This window comes from Oncorhynchus kisutch, linkage group LG29 (genome assembly GCF_002021735.2).
Source record: "Oncorhynchus kisutch isolate 150728-3 linkage group LG29, Okis_V2, whole genome shotgun sequence".
NCBI classification, from domain to species: Eukaryota; Metazoa; Chordata; class Actinopteri; order Salmoniformes; family Salmonidae; genus Oncorhynchus; species Oncorhynchus kisutch.
Genome location: NC_034202.2, coordinates 29,383,056 through 29,402,306, shown reverse-complemented (window position 1 = coordinate 29,402,306; position 19,251 = coordinate 29,383,056). Strand labels below are relative to the sequence as shown.

The 19,251-nt window shown below is 46.0% G+C and overlaps 1 protein-coding gene across 2 annotated transcripts in view; it reads left to right on the top strand.

Moving 5' to 3' along the window:
• Positions 1-19,251, top strand: part of nrg2a (neuregulin 2a) — a 180,508-nt gene continuing 161,257 nt past the window's right edge. For both annotated transcript variants that reach the window (XM_031809392.1, XM_031809390.1), the window contains exon 1: positions 1-1,356. In XM_031809392.1, the coding sequence (XP_031665252.1) occupies positions 948-1,356 (409 nt within the window). In that variant the 5' untranslated portion in view covers positions 1-947. The remainder of the gene's footprint in view (positions 1,357-19,251) is intronic.

Here is a 19,251-nt window from a genome sequence, read left to right as displayed (position 1 = left end):
ATTGCTTTCGCAGCGTCATCTCAGCTGAAACACCGTATATCTAGTGCACTGATTACGGCTGCTTTTTCAATCGATCTTTTACCTTTTTCCTTTGGAGGGATATGTCTACTCTAATAAGCTATTTTAAAAACGGACGGGTGATGCATTTCAGTATTTATTTCATTATTTCATTTTACCGTGAAACCATTTGGTGACGGGGAAGAGCATGAAGTGATTGTCATTTGTTGGCTTTTGGGGGGAGTGTGGTGACCGAAAGCGGTTGTATCGGCGTAGGCTATATCATAGTGCTCCAATCTTAAGTCTATTTCTTTGTGGTAGAGCCTTTGGCAATCAGCATATGTTCTCTCCGTCTCTGGTAAGTGGGGGAGGCGGAGAGAGACGGGCTGTGGGAGAAGGCGGTTTATTACCCGTGGAGCAAAACACAGTTTATTTAGAGGGATGAATCGTATGCATTTTTTGCAAGTGGACTACAAAACTAATTGTTGACTGCTGCATTTGGCGTATTTTCTCTGTGGCGAATTATACAGAAAACCATCACTGCTGAGCAAGGCGCCCACCAGACCACTGCAATTTCTGGGCAAAGATAGACTGGCGTCGTCTTGTGGATAGGCTTCTATGGCAGCATATGGCATCTTCTGAAGGGAAGAATCCACGAATCGTTTGCATTTTAGAATGTATTTTTAGCAGAATGCAGTGACGGGATTTTGAACCCAGCATCATTAGCCTACGCGGTTTCCGGTTCCTAGCTGGTGTTTCCCCATTGCAAAATTATCGGAAAAAGCAGCGGATCCCGATGGCATGGACACTTACGCAAGGTCTGCCGCGCTGCCGTGCTACTGGAGCCTATTTGCTGTCTCTCCCTTCAACCCAGCTCCACCGCCATCGCCCCGCAGCCCAGAGAGCCCTGCCGCAACGCGACCAGCGACCACCGAGCCAAAGCAGGCGGCATGAGGCTTGATTCAGTACATTTATCCATGCTGGTCATCGGGGTCTCTTTCGCCTGCTACTCCCCGAGTTTGAATTCTCTGCAGGACCAGGCTTACAATTCCGCCGTGGTGATCGAGGGCAAGGTGCAGTCCGCGCCTCTGAACGACTCAGTCGAGGCGTACAGTGTGAATGTCAAAGTGCTGGACTTGTGGCCGCGGAACAGCGGAGGTCTGGAACGGGAGCAGCTCGTCACCGTGGGGGAATTCGGATCGGAGGCTCTTTGCACCACAGTGATAAAGAATCACAAGTATATTTTTTTCATGGACCCAACTGATGAGCCTCTGGTTTTCAAGGCGTCGTATGCTCCCATAGACACTCGTGGGAATAATCTAAAAAAAGATGTTGGGAGGATCTTGTGTGAAAACTGCGGTAAGTTTATTCTTTAATATTGACAGTGAAGTCGATCCTGGCAAAGCACATCAAATGATTAGAACTGTAGGCTAATTCCTTCAGTTGCAAGTGGCCATACGTTCTCTCCTTGCCGACATAGCTATAGTCTACATGTGGAATAGTGATTTAAAGATGTTTGAGAGTTAGTAACAGATGGGAAGCCATGGGGCGTCTCTGCAGCAATATTCGACAGGCTAAACATTTAGGCGAGTGGTTTCCATAGGCTACATGATACCGTTGATATACACACACACACACACACACGCGCGCGCGCGCGCACACACAGGCACCTGACATGTCGTAAGATTCCAGAAATGCAAGGCGTGGATCATTTGGTTGATTAAAACGATACATTCATTACCCAAGGTGCAAAATAGTCGTGGCTTTGATTAAATATGAGGTTCGATGCAGTAGGCCTACACGCACATGCGTATAGTATATTTATTATCGTGGAAATCATTTATTTATTCAAAAATGATTAGAAACGTCACCGTGATACGTTTACAAAACAGTGGCCGTAGTAGATGTCAATACAAACAAATATGAATTCCTTAAATCCATGATAACGTAACCTGCATGTGATCTCTAAAATCCCAGGGAAAGTTGGTCTCTCTGCCGGTTGCTGCTTTGCGCTTGTTCAAATGAAAGCACTGGGCTTTCATAGCAACTGTGCCGGCTGTAGTTAGGCCGCTTTGAACCTGTACTTCCCCATCCCAATCAACGTCATATATGCGTATTTCTGCGTGAAAGGAAGAAAACTGCTGTGGTCAAGGGGTGAAATTGATGTGCGCACAAGCAGAGGCTGTCATGGTTATAATAGCTTTGATCCTGTAGGCTCTGGCCCTCACCCGTATCTGTTCAGATCCGGACAGTAAATAAGCGACAGGTCTACCGTAGGATACTATCCATTGAAAGAAATAGGTATAGTGGATGGTGTAGGACTTGAAAACGAGCAACCAGAATCAAACTAACACAACTAGGCTCTCATGACTTCCTTGACCTCGAGGAAATGAATATATTTCCCATAATTGCAGTTCTTTTATTTCTCTGTGTGAACAGTCTGTCCGGTCTCTGCTGAAAATATTATGGTCATGCTCATATATAATGTATCCGTTAAAACAAGAATAGTGACGCTGAAGGGCAAAATGGCAATTTGAACCACTGTCCATGGTGCTGATTCTTTCGCGCCACAGCTGACCAGTTGTCTAAGGCCGAAATGGGCTGGGCCTGACGACCTTTCACGAAATGATTCAAATCATGAAGGATCTCCATTTTCCCACCGGGAATGGAGCTACATCTGACAATTTTTTGGTCCATAGTTTTATACCGTAGTAGGCTTATAGCTCGTGGATATCAAACTGGAGAAAATTGTTTTCTGAGATTTCTGAATATAGAGTTTTATGTTTATTATGAAGTGCCACCATTACAACTAGTGGGGTGCTGGATGGGTGAGGGAAAATCACTTTTTAAATGGATTGTCTTGAGTAAACATTGTGACACTCCAGGTTCAGCATTTAGCAGCATCTCTCTGTTCAAGCTTTAAGGAGGCACAATTTGTTCCTCACTTGATTGGTGAGGGGCGGATTGTGCTACTAACAAGGACAGACTGCAGTTTCTACCAAAGGGAGTGAGTGTAGTTATTTATGAACATTGCTCACATTCATTTCCTCTTGAGTTAGCATTTTGATTTTAAATATTGGACAAGGAAGTTTATACAGTAAACTATAGTCAGTTATTATTCTGCCCATTTTGCTAATATCATTTGGTGTTATTTGTTTTAGAAGTGTGCTGAGATTTGAGAGGAGGTCCCAGTTGATGTAGCTGTGGTGACACCGGTTGACTTTGTTCCTCTCTTGATTGACAGAGTCAGAGAGACAGACAGCACCGACACACTAACTGAATGGGATTTCAAATACTGTCTGTTACTTCTGCCTTTTATCTCACATTTTGGGATAAAAATATCATTTTTTGGGGTCCCTTATGCCTGGGCCTAGATTGAAAGTCTCTTTGCAGGTAGTGTGGTGGGGGCCACTAGCTTTTTGTCTAGCCATACACCACATGGAGGAGACCTACATATTAGCACCTTCTAGCCCATGTATTTATATATGTGTGTGTGTGTGTGTGTGTGCGCGTCTGTGCATGTGCGTGTGTGCGTGTGTGCATGTGTGCGTGTGTGTGTGTTATTTGTGTATCTGCTCGGTTCTCATCCTTGGTTGTAACACTGTATGAATGTTTGTTGTCTTTTTTATAGCAAGCATTTCACTTCCAGATAAACATCACATAAATAAGTACCAGCACATATGATATGAAGAAGAATAGAACTGCACAATAATGTTCGCATGGCACTGGAGGCAAGCACCTACTCCCACTGCAGGTCACAGCTGAGGTGAGAGACATGGATTTGCCCATGGCTCTCTGTTTAACAGAGCGGCAGGTAGCCTAGCCGTTAAGAGCGTTGGGCCAGTAACCGAAAGGTCACTGCTTCGAATCCTCGAGCTGACTAGGTAAAACCTCTCTAGAGAGGCAGATTGATTGACTAGCAGTGGAATTCTCAGGAAGGGCTTGGTATTGATTCAGGTCACACATGATGATCAGTGTTTGTGTAGGTTGTTGTACATGTTCCCTGGGTGATGCATTTATTCACTGAGCCCCTCAGCATTTTCCCTCTAAACTCCAGGACTCTGTCAGCAGCCAGATGTACTACTGTTTCAGAACCAGCTATGGGAAAAGAGGACAGGGCCATTGAAAATGGTCTATGTCTCTTCTTCCTGGATCGCTCATGCAATTTTACACTCATTCATATTGACTCACAGATCTGCATTTCGCTGTTTCCAAAGACTTGGAGTTACATATTTGTTTGTTGTAATTTTAGCAGACACTCTTATCCAGACATGGTTCCCCCTTACAGGAGAAATTAGGGTTAAGTGCCTTGCTCAAGGGCACATGGACACGTTTTTCACCTAGTCGGCTCAGGGACTCCAACCAGCTATCTTTCAGTTACTGGCCCAACACTCTTAATTGCTAGGCTACCAGCCACCTACACGCTATTACAAGTAATGGAATGAGTCAAAAAGGAACCTCAGTCAGAGAGCCCCGACCATCAAAGGAGTGTTTTGACCTTTGATTAAAGGTCTATACTAATTAAAGGTTAAAAAGCACAGTAAGAGCCCAGACAAACAGGGTTCATATGAAATCATGGGGGTTATTTATGGTGAAGGACAGGAACATTAGCTACAGTATTTGTGTATTCTCAACCATCGGTGGGTGCTAAAGATGATCTCTGTAATGATCACTGGTTTCTGTTCAAATATACACAGATTTTCCCATCACCACAGTAGTCCTGCGCTGGTTATTGGGTTCTCCATGATAAGATTGAGTCAGTGTGTCCAGGCCCTGTGGGATCAAAGAGCTGCTGAGGGTTATGAGCCAACAGGACTGACACTAAGACAAGCCTCCATAATATATTGTAATTGACAGCCCAGAAAGGTAATATCTGATATGAGATATTTCCTTTAATCCACTATCAGAACTATACCATTTCTAACTTGTTGCTTTTACACTGTCAGGCTGCAACACGTTGTTGTTGTAATTCTGTAGCACTTTGAATGTATCGGGTTTATTCATGTCAGCTTCTTAGTTTATCACAGTTGGTATATTGAATGACATGGCCTCTAATTGATATTGACCTTTACTAATTCATCTAATCTTATGTTCTTGGCTGTTAAATACTTCTTCTTATCCATAGATCACAGTGTGTTTGCTTGGCTAGGTCATGTGAGCTCCCGAGTGGCGCAGTGGTCTAAGGCACTGCATCTCAGTTCAAGAGGCATCACTACAGTCCCTGGTTCGAATTCAGGCTGCATCACGTCCAGCTGGGATTGGGAGTCCCGTAGGGCAGCACACAATTGGACCGGGTTTGGCTGTCTTTGTAAATAAGAATTTGTTCTTAACTTACTTGCCTAGTTAAATAAATGTGATACGGTTGGTTGAGACTGGTCCAATGTCCAATGGTCACAGTCATTTGACAAAATGCTAATGTCAATTGAGAATAACAGGTCCATTTGAGACAATATTTAGTAGTTTATGTGCCATGTTTTACCTTTTTTGCGTCATGACTCAGTCGTTCTCAGTAGACAATGAAGAATGAATGCATTGCGTTCACCACATAGAGGCAGTATATGATCAAGATTCTGGGCTGCCAGGAAACAGACCAAAACGTTGTTTGAGTCCAGTTGGAATGTCAGTCCAGCTGTTTTCTTTCCCTCCCCACAGATTTGAATACCATCTTACACAAAACGCCAACAGCGCCGTAGAGCCAACCTGACGTTCACATGCAATCCAGCTGTGGCCATGTAATTAGATCTCTCACAATCACACATTTATTAAGTTTAGAAGCAAACTCTTCTATATCCTCTATCCTTGTGGAGACACTGTAACTGTTTCATGGGAAACAACCCAGAGAGATTACTTTGCTTTGGGTTACTTGTGTGTGTCTGAGAATGTGGGAATTGTTAGGCGTGTGTGTACATGTGTGTTTTTGGCTAAACCTTCAGTCATCCAACTCCAGCTGTGTGTTAGAATAGCTGTCAGTTATGTTGATCCCTCAACAGCCTTGAAGTTCTATTACAGGAGCCGTGTTTACCTGTTAGTTGCCCTGCAATTTGTGTCCCCCGCATCCAGCAGCCTTTAATGATTGGCCGATGTCCAGCAGTAGCTTGAGGCTCTTGGTCAGTGTCATGTGGTTGTGTGATGCTTATCTAATTCAATATTTAAATCAACCTATCTGAGCACAGCATGAAAGGTCTCAGAATATTTTCAGGGCTGACTCTGTATCTACTCTGATTGGATGTACAGCTACAGCACCGATTTAATAACAGTGGATGTAGTTACTTTTTGTGACAGCGAGTTAGTGTAGCCATTTCAGAATATTGATTCATTTATGTATAGTATGTTTAGGTTTGTGTTATTGATCGAAGTAAGTGGATGAGAGATAGAATGTTACTGTGTTTAATTGCCTGTGTTTGTGTTTGTGTGTGTGTGCGGGGGGTTTAATGAGGGTAGCTCTGATAATTGATTTACCCAAGCCAGCTGCTCATCAACTATTCATCAGTAACTCTGTGTGACCTACCGCCCGGCCGCCTGCCTTTCCCACTGCAGTATACCATCTCCACAAGCACATCATGCCTCTAAAGGACAGCACAGGAGGTGACCTTTCACAGCAGACTCACTCACTGTCTTCACCCCTCTGTCTCTCTCCCTGTCTCTCTCTCTCTTTCCCCTCACTCCTCTCTCTCCTCTCTCTCTCCCTTCTCTCCCCTCTCTCCTCTCTCCCTCTCTCTCCTCTCTCCCTCTCTCTCTCCTCACTCCTCTCTCTCTCCCTCTCTCTCCCTCTCTGTCCTCTCTCTCCCTCTCCGCTCTCCCTCCTCTCTTCTCTCTCTCATCTCTCTCCTCTCTTTACTCTCTCTCCTCTCTCTACTCTCTCTCTCCTCTCTCTCTCCTCTCTCTCCCCTCTCTCCCTCTTTGTCCTCTCTCTCCCCCTCTCCTCTCTCCCTCCTCTCTCTTCTCTCTCTCCCCCCTCTCCTCTCTCCCTCTCTCTCCCCTCTCTCCTCTCTCCCTCTCTCTCTCTCCCTCTCTCTCCTCTATCTCTCATCTCTCTCTCTCTCCTCTCTCCCCTCTCCTCTCTTTACTCTATCCCATCTCTCCTCTCTCCCCTCTATCTCCCCCCCTCTCCCCCTCTCTCCCTCTCTGTCCTCTCTCTCTCCCTTCTCTCCCTCTCTCTCCCCTCTCTCCTCTCTCCCTCTCTCTCCTCACTCCTCTCTCTCTCCCTCTCTCTCCCCCTCTGTCCTCTCTCTCCGCTCTCCCTCCTCTCTTCTCTCTCTCATCTCTCTCCTCTCTTTACTCTCTCTCCTCTCTCTACTCTCTCTCCTCTCTCTCTCCTCTCTCCCTCTCTGTCCTCTCTCTCTCCCTTCTCTCCCTCTCTCTCCCCTCTCTCCTCTCTCCCTCTCTCTCCTCTCTCCCTCTCTCTCCTCACTCCTCTCTCTCTCCCTCTCTCCCTCTCTGTCCTCTCTCTCCCCCTCTCCTCTCTCCCTCCTCTCTCTTCTCTCTCTCATCTCTCTCCTCTCTTTACTCTCTCCCTCTCTGTCCTCTCTCTCCGCTCTCCCTCCTCTCTTCTCTCTCTCATCTCTCTCCTCTCTTTACTCTCTCTCCTCTCTCTACTCTCTCTCCTCTCTCTCTCCTCTCTCCCTCTCTGTCCTCTCTCTCTCCCTTCTCTCCCTCTCTCTCCCCTCTCTCCTCTCTCCCTCTCTCTCCTCTCTCCCTCTCTCTCCTCACTCCTCTCTCTCTCCCTCTCTCCCTCTCTGTCCTCTCTCTCCCCCCACTCCTCTCTCTCCCCTCTCTCTCTCTCTCTCTCTCTCTCTCTCTCTCTCTCTCTCTCTCTCTCTCTCTCTCTCTCTTCTCTCTCCCCACACTCAATGATCTCTCTCTCTCTCTCTCCTCTCTCCTCTCGATCTCCCTCTCTCTTCTATATCCTCTCTCCCCCTCTCTCTCATCTCTCTCCTCTCTTTTTCTCTCTCCTATCCTGGCCTCTCTAACTTTCCCTCTCTCTCTTCCTGTCTCTCGTCTCTCTCATCTCTCTCATCTCCCTCCTAATCTATTCTCTCTCGCTCCTCTCTCTCCCACTCTATTCTCTCTCCTCTCTATCTCCCCTCTCTCCTTTCTCATCTCTCTCCACTCACTCCTCTCGCTCCCACTCTCTCTCCTCTCTCTCTCTCCTCTTTCCCCACCTCTCTCTCTCTTTCTGTCTCTTGTCTCTCTCATCTCTCTCCCACTCTATTCTCTCTCCTCTCTATCTCCCCTCTCTCCTTTCTCATCTCTCTCCACTCTCTCCTCTCTCTCTCCTCTTTCCCCACCTCTCTCTCTCTTTCTGTCTCTTGTCTCTCTCATCTCTCTACCACTCTATTCTCTCTCCCCTCTCAATCTCCCCTCTCTCCTGGCTATCTCCTCTACCCCCCCCCTCTCTCTCTCTCTCTCTCTCTCTCTCTCTCTCTCTCTCTCTCTCTCTCTCTCTTTCCTCTCTCTCTCTCTCCTCTCTCTCTCTCCCCTCTCTCTCTCTCTCTCTCTCTCTCCTCTCTCTCGTAACTTGGAGTCTGTTATGTTTTCCAGAAGTTATAATACAGTTATATCCTCTTTCCAATTCAGGAAGTACATTTAATTCAGGAGGCTGTAAACAGCCTGAATGTCTTGTCAGACATGCATAAAAAACAGACTGTGTAGACAGATATGGAATCAGCTGTTGCATTAATTGAAACCAGGTTATGAAATCTATGTCTCATTTCTATGTGGTAATCCTCTGCAAGTAGCACGGATCCCTTTTCAGGACATCCCCACTCAGTGTCAACATTGTGTAACCTTGTAATTCACCTAATAGGAAGGAAAACACCCAGGCTCATTCCTCCACAAGATGCGTGTGGATTCAGATAGGTGTGTTAATGTTCCCATTGTGCATGTAATTGTTCATGTAATTGTGCATGTCTGTGATCCTACTGATATGCTTGATTTTATGCTTCTGTGTTATTGCACTTACTTGAACTTGTTTGTTCACATTTGTTTGGTTATTTATGCATTAGTATAACATGCAGACATGGAAGGAAGTGTTTGTGTGTGTGTCTGTCTGAGTGGGTCCTCATGACTTGTACACTAGATACAGGAAGTTGACTCCAACAAAATGACCGGAACAAAGGACTATGGGAAAGGCAACTGTTTGTGTGCAGTGTGACGAAGTGTTGAAAAGAGGGTCTGCCGGCACTCCCGCTGGGCACCACCTGGTGGGCACCTCCTGGTGGGCACCTCCTGGTGGGCACCACCTGGTGGGCACCTCCTGGTGTAATAGAAGGGATTTGTCCGGCCATGTTCACCCCGCACATGTTACATATCCTAAGAGAGGGTTTGTTTCAAATCAAAATCAAATCAAATGTATTTGTCACATACACATGGTTAGCAGATGTTAATGCGAGTGTAGCGAAATACTTGTGCTTCTAGTTCCGACAATGCAGTAATAACCAACGAGTAATCTAACCTAACAATTCCAAAACTACTGCCTTATACACACAAGTGTAAAGGGATAAAGAATATGTACATAAAGATATATGAATGAGTGATGGTACAGAACGGCATAGGCAAGATGCAGTAGATGGTATCGAGTACAGTATATACAGTATATATTTCCTGTGACATCGGGTGGTGTAGGTGTCCTGGAGGGCAGGTAGTTTGCCCCCGGTGATGCGTTGTGCAGACCTCACTACCCTCTGTAGAGCCTTACGGTTGTGGGCGGAGCAGTTGCCGTACCAGGTGGTGATACAGCCCGACAGGATGCTCTCGATTGTGCATCTATAGAAGTTTGTGAGTGCTTTTGGTGACAACCCAAATTTCTTCAGCCTCCAGAGGTTGAAGAGGCGCTGCTGTGCCTTCTTCACTACGCTGTCTGTGTGGGTGGACCAATTCAGTTTGTCCGTGATGTGTACGCCGAGGAACTTAACTTACTACCCTCTCCACTACTGTCCCATCGATGTGGATAGGGGGGTGCTCCCTCTGCTGTTTCCTGAAGTCCACAATCATCTCCTTTGTTTTGTTGACGTTGAGTGTGAGGTTATTTTCCTGTCACCACACTCCGAGGGCCCTCACCTCCTCCCTGTAGGCCGTCTCGTCGTTGTTGGTAATCAAGCCTACCACTGTAGTGTCATCCGCAAACATGATGATTGAGTTGGAGGTGTGCATGGCCACGCAGTCATGGGTGAACAGGGAGTACAGGAGAGGGCTCAGAACGCACCCTTGCGGGGGCCCCAGTGTTGAGGATCAGCGGGGTGGAGATGTTGTCTGGGCCTGCAGCCTTGCGAGGGTTAACACGTTTAAATGTTTTCCTCACGTCGGCTGCAGTGAAGGAGAGTCCACAGGTTTTGGTTGCGGGCAGTGTCAGTGGCACTGTATTGTCCTCAAAGCAAGACATCCTGTTCCGTGACGGGGCTGGTTTTCTTTTTGTAATCCGTGATTGACTGTAGACCCTGCCACATACCTCTTGTGTCTGAGCCGTTGAATTGTGACTCGACTTTGTCTCTATACTGAGGCTTAGCTTGTTTGATTGCCTTGCGGAGGGAATAGCTACATTGTTTGTATTCGGTCATGTTTCCGGTCACCTTGCCCTGGTTAAAAGCAGTGGTTCGTGCTTTCAGTTTCACACGAATGCTGCCATAAATCCACGGTTTCTGGTTTGGGAATGTTTTAACCATTACTATGGGAACGACATCATCAATGCACTTTCTAATGAACTTGCTCACCGAATCAGCATATTCATCAATGTTGTTGTTGGAAGCAATGCGGAACATATCCCAGTCCACGTGATCGAAGCGGTCTTGAAGCGTGGAATCAGATTGGTCGGACCAGCGTTGAACAGACCTGAGGGCGGGAGCTTCTTGTTTTAGTTTCTGTCTGTAGGCAGGAAGCAACTAAATGGAGTCGTGGTCAGCTTTTCCGAAAGGAGGGCGGGGGAGGGCCTTATATGCGTCGCGGAAGTTAGAATAGCAATGTTCCAAGGTTTTACCAGCCCTGGTTGCGCAATCGATATGCTGATACAATTTAGGGAGTCTTGTTTTCAGATTAGCAGATTAGATTTGTTTCCTTAGGTATGTTGTAGGTGTGGACTGAAGTGTGTCTTAACATGAAACGCCTTTAAAAAAGAATGAATGACTGTTTAGTAGTGGTGGGTGGTGGACCAAGACGAAAGTCTCTCTGCATCAGTAATGTGGACACTTTGCTCTGATTCTTTATGGGAAGAAAAGGCAAACACTTGAAACGCATATTCTAAGCACAATGAAGGTATTGCTAACTTGGTCCTTTCCTAACTGCAATAAGTTATTGAATGTATGTAAACCTGTCATGACTCAAAGAGTAGGTGCTAATTACTCATATCTTTATTGGTAGTAGTTGTCAACATCAGGGATTTGTCAGCACTTAGCCCATTTTGCAGCATCATGTCTCTCACTAGATATCTGACAAAACAATGCCGTGCAGACAAAGACAGAGTTGAATGCGCATATCATCAGCTAGCCTTGAGTTTTCCTAATCAAGTTTCCAGATCAATTCTGAAGTTTCCAAAACATTCCTGAATGTTTATGTATTTTAGAAAGAGAGAGCGCTTTTCAACCATGGCATCACTGAAAATTCTCTCTCTCTCTCGTTCTTCTCCCGTTCTCTCGTTCTTCTCTATCGTTCTTCTCTCTCTCATTCTTTTCTATCTCTCGTTCTCTCTCTCTTTTTTTTCTCTCTCTCATTCTCTCTCTCATTCTTCTCTCTCTTTTTCTTCTCGCTCTCATTCTTCTCCCTTTCTCTCGTTCTTCTCTATCATTCTTCTCTCTCTCATTCTTTTCTCTCTCTCGCTCTCTTTCTCTCTCTCTTTCTTTTCTCTCTCTCGTTCTCTCTCTCATTCTTCTCTCTCCCTTTCTTCTCTCTCTCTTTCTTCTCTCTCTCTTTTTCTTCTCTCTCTTGTTCTTCTTTCTCCCTCTATTTTCTCTCTCTAGTTCTTCTCTCTCATTCTTCTCTCTCGTTCTTCTCTCGCTCTCTCGTACTTCTCTTTCTCCCATTTTTCTCTCTCTCTCGTTCTTCTCTCTCTCATTCTTCTGTCTCTACCATCTCAATGCTCACTATCTTTTTGCATCTCTTTCCACACCCATCGGGCCTCAACTTGTCTTTCCTCTTTCTCTTTGTCTCTATTCAGGCCCTTTCCCAGTATCCAGCTGACTGTTACATATGTGCTATTTGTCATAACTGTTGGAACATTTGATGGAGAATGCTGAAGAGTTTATTAACCTGCCTAGTTGTTCAAAACCTGCTTTGGTGAGACTAGTCCTGGGACTCAATCACTGTCTGTGTCAGAAACGTTTCTTTGAATTGAGTGGGAGATCCCGCCTTTCCAAACTGGTGTACATGCAATGATAGATATTAGTTGAAAATGTCAAATATAGTATTCTTTGTGAGTAAGAGGGAGGGTGTTTTTCAGCGAGCAGGCGGTTACTGTATCATTTCCCTCCACTGTGGCTTCTACTCATCATTTAGCTGGTGTAATCTGGACTGGCTACAGCAGCATGTTTATCTTCCTCCACAAACAGGCCCTCTTTCCGTCTGGTCCCTGCTCGGCTTGTTGTTGAAAGATAGAGAGCAGAATGTGTGTGTGTGTGTGTGTGTGTGTGTGTGTGTGTGTGTGAGAGAGAGAGAGAGATGCGCGGCTTTGTTCTAGCTGGCCCCCAGACCGACACACTGACCCCATCACCTACAGCATGAACTGGGAGAGCCCATAGAGCAATCACACCCCATTACTTCAGTGGCTCCTGCTGTGTGGATTTATTGATTTTAATGACAGAATGTGTTATCCCTTACAGAGATCTGTAATGACAGAATGATATCTCTTACAGAGATCTGTAATGACAGAATGATATCCCTTACAGAGATCTGTAATGACAGAATGATATCTCTTACAGAGATCTGTAATGACAGAATGATATCTCTTACAGAGATCTGTAATGACAGAATGATATCTCTTACAGATATCTGTAATGACAGAATGATATCTCTTACAGAGATCTGTAATGACAGAATGATATCTCTTACAGAGATCTGTAATGACAGAATGATATCTCTTCCAGAGGTCTGTAATGACAGAATGATATCTCTTACAGAGATATGTAATGACAGAATGATATCTCTTACAGAGATCTGTAATGACAGAATGATATATCTTCCAGAGGACTGTAATGACAGAATGATATCTCTTCCAGAGGTCTGTAATGACAGAATGATATCTCTTCCAGAGGTCTGTAATGACAGAATGATATCTCTTCCAGAGGTCTGTAATGACAGAATGATATCTCTTCCAGAGGTCTGTAATGACAGAATGATATCTCTTCCAGAGGTCTGTAATGACAGAATGATATCTCTTCCAGAGGTCTGTAATGACAGAATGATATCTCTTCCAGAGGTCTGTAATGACAGAATGATATCTCTTCCAGAGGTCTGTAATGACAGAATGATATCTCTTCCAGAGGTCTGTAATGACAGAATGATATCTCTTCCAGAGGTCTGTAATGACAGAATGATATCTCTTCCAGAGGTCTGTACAGTTAGTATAGGAGATTAACAGAGTGAGCCCTTTCTATTTCACTTTCCTTTTTATTGCGTCTGTATATTCCACACATGGGATGTTTTCTTTTGCTGCTCATTGTCAAGGCATGTTTCTCCTCACTGCCTCACTGACAGTAAACAAGCCTCATATCACGCATGTCTCCTCATAGTGGCTGTTGTTGCATTGAACACTTTTCCTGGTTATTTTCCTGCTGGTATAGTTTGAGAAAATTATACAACTTCTCCGGTATTACACTGAGCTAAAATAAAGCTTGCTAGGTGGTTATATGTTGTGTTAGACACAGTGGCAGTATGGCTCGAAGGCAACCCCATAACTACGTCCATGCTGACTCACTCTCTTGTGGGAAAGCCCAGAGCTTATGCCTGCATGGGCAACCCTGCTATGATAGTACCCAGCTAACACACAACGTTCTAACATACAGCTTGGTGAGAGCGTGGTTGTCCTGTGGTTATTTTGCGTACAACCTTTGCACAACTTTGTGGGAATGGTGCAGGATAGTCGCTTGGGGTTGGAACATTCTCAGCATATTTAAGGAACTTGACAAAAAAAAAATATATGGGTATTTCATTACTTAAAAATAATGTTTCCTAATTACAATTTTGGTAATGTTCTAGGAGCGTTCTCCAACTGGTTTGACATTGGGAATGTTCTCAAAATGTTCAGAGAACGTCAAGAAACAATGTTTCAATACTTCAGCATAACATTTTCTGGAGGTTTCCTCATGATACTATTTAGTCATGTTCTCAGAACATTAAGAAAACGTTCCATAAAAAAAAACAAGAAAACATTAGTAACGTTCAAAGAACGTTCTTAGAATGTTATTTAAAGACATACATTCCGTTCTCAGAGTCAACAAAACTCTCTCTATCCTCTATCTTGTGTGTTTAGGTGTGTTGGCCGCGCCCACTAATTGGGCACACCTGATCCAAATGAGTGCTTGTTTCCATTGGAATGGGTTCTGTTGGAAAATCTCTAAATCAACATGAGTAAAAGAACAATCATGGCATGCTTGCACCATCCTGGTGGCACAGTGGACTCATTCCACGGGTAGAGACCAGAACATCATAGGTTCAAATCTCGCTGATGCCGTGACACTATAAAAAATACTTGTGTTTGCTGGATTCATGAATTTCCACGTGTCCTATCTGTAACCTAAGCCAGCAGTGTAATTAAAAGTCTTGTTGTTTTAAGGAAGTTATTCAAAAACCTCCAAATAACCTTTACATTTCATTCAAAACATTCACAACGTTTAGAGAATGTTCTCAGAACGTTATTTAATTATCTTCAAATGACTTATCTTTTTATTCTCAGAACATTCATAACATCTCCCAGGAAAATTTTTAGGGAACCATAGTAAAATGTTCTCAGAACCTCCCTGCAACCTAAAAATGTATGTTCTCAGAACAGGCGACATGAACAGGCGACATTTTCACTTCCGCTCTTCACTTCCGACTGTTTTACCGGTCAGGAAACGTATGGTTTTGTTACCAGAACAACTTCCAAGGAACCAAATGTGCTAGCTAGGTAGTGTGCCATTTCTGCTCTGCTTTGCTCTGCTGGTTTGGATGGCGTGTTTTGTCCACTGTCCATGGCACTGTGTAACTGTCTCTCAGTGGAGCTAGTTGTGAGTCATACGCTCTCTTGGCATGGAGAATAGTGCTGTGCTGTTGTTGGAGAGCTGTGCGGGGTGAGTGTAGTGTGTCGGAGCTGTCTGCCTGTCGCTGTGAGATGGCCCAGCCGCAGCCCCTGCTTCCTTCCCCTGTCCGTCCATCAGAGTCCTGTCCGTCCATCAGAGCCCAGTCCTGACACACTCTTGCCCCCGGGCCTTTTATCACCTCCTGCTCTCTCTATCTGAGGCCCCCTCACTCTGAGCAAATGTCTCCAGACCATCCCAGGCCAAACGCACACTGAACCGTTTCCTAGGAAAGGAACGTGTAGTAGAGAGAGAGATGTCTTCACTGTGACATGTTTGTGCTGCTCTCAGAGCACATTCTGGAGATAAAGGAGGAGCCGCGAGACGCTGATAACAACTATAACTGTTCCCATGTTTCTATTATCAGTTCAAATACTGTACCTCCCAATTGTATAGCTTTAGATGTCAGAAGCTGTACTGCATTTCTGCTATTAACATGACTGATGCAACAGTCAACTCTCCAGCCAGGGAAACAGAACACACTCTGCGCTCCAGCTATAGTGGACATCAACTATTCCTATTTCAATGTGTGTCTGTATGTGCTGTGTAAGGGTATCCACATGGATGCACCTGCTATGCATCTGTGTTGATGTGGGTGTGTGTGGGTGTTAGTGTGTTTGTGGGTGAGTGAGTGTTAGTGTGTTTGCCTCTGGCTGTAAGAAGGTGTACACAGCCATGTCGGTCTGAGGGGGGGTCTGAGGGCTTGGATTTAGTAAGTGTTGCTCTCTGGTGAAAGCCCACATATGTGTTTGTGTGAAGGGCTGGGCCTATGCGGGCTTGTGTCTGTTCAGCTGTTAGAGTACTTGGGAGAGTGTTTGTCTGTTCATCTGAAATCTCTTCCTGGTTGTATCTGCTCCACACCCAAGTAGTGAGACCTCTGTCTCTCTTAGACCGGAGTGTGTCTGAGACTGTAGGGGAGAGAAAGAGGGCAGGCGAGAACATCAACTGTCAAACAGAGGATGGAAGTGACTCTTGCTGAGAGGGAGATCAGTCATTCTTATAATAGAGCATGTCCTTGATTAAGACTGATGCCATGGTGGCCGCGGGCTACTATTGTTCTGCTGTCAGTTGGGTTGGCGGGGCTGCTTGACAGTAGTGCAAAACAAATGTATGGTCATGATGACTTCAAGGACTTTGTCCCTCCTTGACACACAGTTTATAGAGTTCCACTGTTAACTAGTGGCTGTTGAACTCCCAGAGAGACACCCTAATCTGGTCAAGCAGAGAGAGACCCTAGTCTGGTAGAGCAGAGAGAGAACCTAATCTGGTAGAGCAGAGAGAGACCCTAGTCTGGTAGAGCAGACTAGTGTCTCTCTATGGGACCAGACTAGGGTCTCTCTATGGGACCAGACTAGAGTCTCTCTATGGGACCAGACTAGGGTATCTCTCTGCTCTACCAGACTAGGGTTTCTCTCTGCTCTACCAGGCTAGGGTCTCTCTCTGGGACCAGACTAGTGTCTCTCTATGGAACCAGACTAATGTCTCTCTGATCTACCATACTATGGTCTCTCTCAGGGACCAGACTAGGGTCTTTCTCTGCTTGACCCTAGTCTGGTCAAGCAGAGAGACCCTAGTCTGGTAGAGCAGAGAGAGACCCTAGGCTGGTAGAGCAGAGAGATAACCTAGTCTGTTCCCATAGAGAGACACTAGTCTGGTCCAAGAGAGATAACCTACTCTGGTCAAGCAGAGAGAGACACTAGTCTGGTCAAGCAGAGAGAGACACTAGTCTGGTCCCACAGAGAGACACTAGTCTTGTCCCACAGAGAGACACTAGTCTTGTCCCACAGAGAGACACTAGTCTTGTCCCACAGAGAGACACTAGTCTGGTCCCATAGAGAGATACTAGTCTGGTCCCAGAGAGAGACCCTAGTCTGGTCAAGCAGAGAGAGACCCTGGTCTGGTCCCATAGAGAGACACTAGTCTGGTAGAGCGAGAGAGACCCTAGTCTGATTCCAGAGAGAGACCCTAGTATGGTAGAGCGAGAGAGACCCTAGTCTGGTAGAGCAGAGAGAGACCCTAGTCTGGTAGAGCAGAGAGAGACCCTAGTCTGGTTCCAGAGAGAGACACTAGTCTGGTAGAGCGAGAGAGACCCTAGTCTGATTCCAGAGAGAGACCCTAGTCTGGTGAGCAGAGAGAGACCCTAGTCTGATCCCATAGAGAGACCCTAGTATGGTAGAGCAGAGAGAGACCCTAGTCTGGTAGAGCAGAGAGAGACCCTAGTCTGGTAGAGCAGAGAGAGACCCTAGTCTGGTTCCAGAGAGAGACTCTAGTCTGGTCCCAGAGAGAGACCCTAGTCTGGTCAAGCAGAGAGAGACCCTGGTCTGGTCCCATAGAGAGACACTAGTCTGGTAGAGCGAGAGAGACCCTAGTCTGATTCCAGAGAGAGACCCTAGTATGGTAGAGCGAGAGAGACCCTAGTCTGGTAGAGCAGAGAGAGACCCTAGTCTGGTAGAGCAGAGAGAGACCCTAGTCTGGTTCCAGAGAGAGACACTAGTCTGGTAGAGCGAGAGAGACCCTAGTCTGATTCCAGAGAGAGACCCTAGTCTGGTGAGCAGAGAGAGACCCTAGTCTGATCCCATAGAGAGACCCTAGTATGGTAGAGCAGAGAGAGACCCTCGTCTGGTAGAGCAGAGAGAGACACTAGTCTGGTAGAGCAGAGAGAGACCCTAGTCTGGTTCCAGAGAGAGACTCTAGTCTGGTCCCAGAGAGAGACCCTAGTCTGGTCAAGCAGAGAGAGACCCTGGTCTGGTCCCATAGAGAGACACTAGTCTGGTAGAGCGAGAGAGACCCTAGTCTGATTCCAGAGAGAGACCCTAGTATGGTAGAGCGAGAGAGACCCTAGTCTGGTAGAGCAGAGAGAGACCCTAGTCTGGTAGAGCAGAGAGAGACCCTAGTCTGGTTCCAGAGAGAGACACTAGTCTGGTAGAGCGAGAGAGACCCTAGTCTGATTCCAGAGAGAGACCCTAGTCTGGTGAGCAGAGAGAGACCCTAGTCTGATCCCATAGAGAGACCCTAGTATGGTAGAGCAGAGAGAGACCCTCGTCTGGTAGAGCAGAGAGAGACACTAGTCTGGTAGAGCAGAGAAAGACCCTAGTCTGGTCCCTGAGAGAGACCATAGTATGGTAGATCAGAGAGACATTAGTCTGGTTCCATAGAGAGACACTAGTCTGGTCCCAGAGAGAGACCCTAGCCTGGTAGAGCAGAGAGAAACCCTAGTCTGGTAGAGCAGAGAGATACCCTAGTCTGGTCCCATAGAGAGACTCTAGTCTGGTCCCATAGAGAGACCCTAGTCTGGTCCCATAGAGAGACACTAGTCTGGTCCCATAGAGACCCTAGTCTGGTCAAGCAGAGAGACCCTAGTCTGGTAGAGCAGAGAGAGACCCTAGGCTGGTAGAGCAGAGAGATAACCTAGTCTGTTCCCATAGAGAGACACTAGTCTGGTCCAAGAGAGATAACCTACTCTGGTCAAGCAGAGAGAGACACTAGTCTGGTCAAGCAGAGAGAGACACTAGTCTGGTCCCACAGAGAGACACTAGTCTTGTCCCATAGAGAGACACTAGTCTGGTCCCATAGAGACCCTAGTCTGGTCAAGCAGAGAGACCCTAGCCTGGTAGAGCAGAGAGAAACCCTAGTCTGGTAGAGCAGAGAGATACCCTAGTCTGGTCCCATAGAGAGACTCTAGTCTGGTCCCATAGAGAGACCCTAGTCTGGTCCCATAGAGAGACACTAGTCTGGTCCCATAGAGACCCTAGTCTGGTCAAGCAGAGAGACCCTAGTCTGGTAGAGCAGAGAGAGACCCTAGGCTGGTAGAGCAGAGAGATAACCTAGTCTGTTCCCATAGAGAGACACTAGTCTGGTCCAAGAGAGATAACCTACTCTGGTCAAGCAGAGAGAGACACTAGTCTGGTCAAGCAGAGAGAGACACTAGTCTGGTCCCACAGAGAGACACTAGTCTTGTCCCACAGAGAGACACTAGTCTTGTCCCACAGAGAGA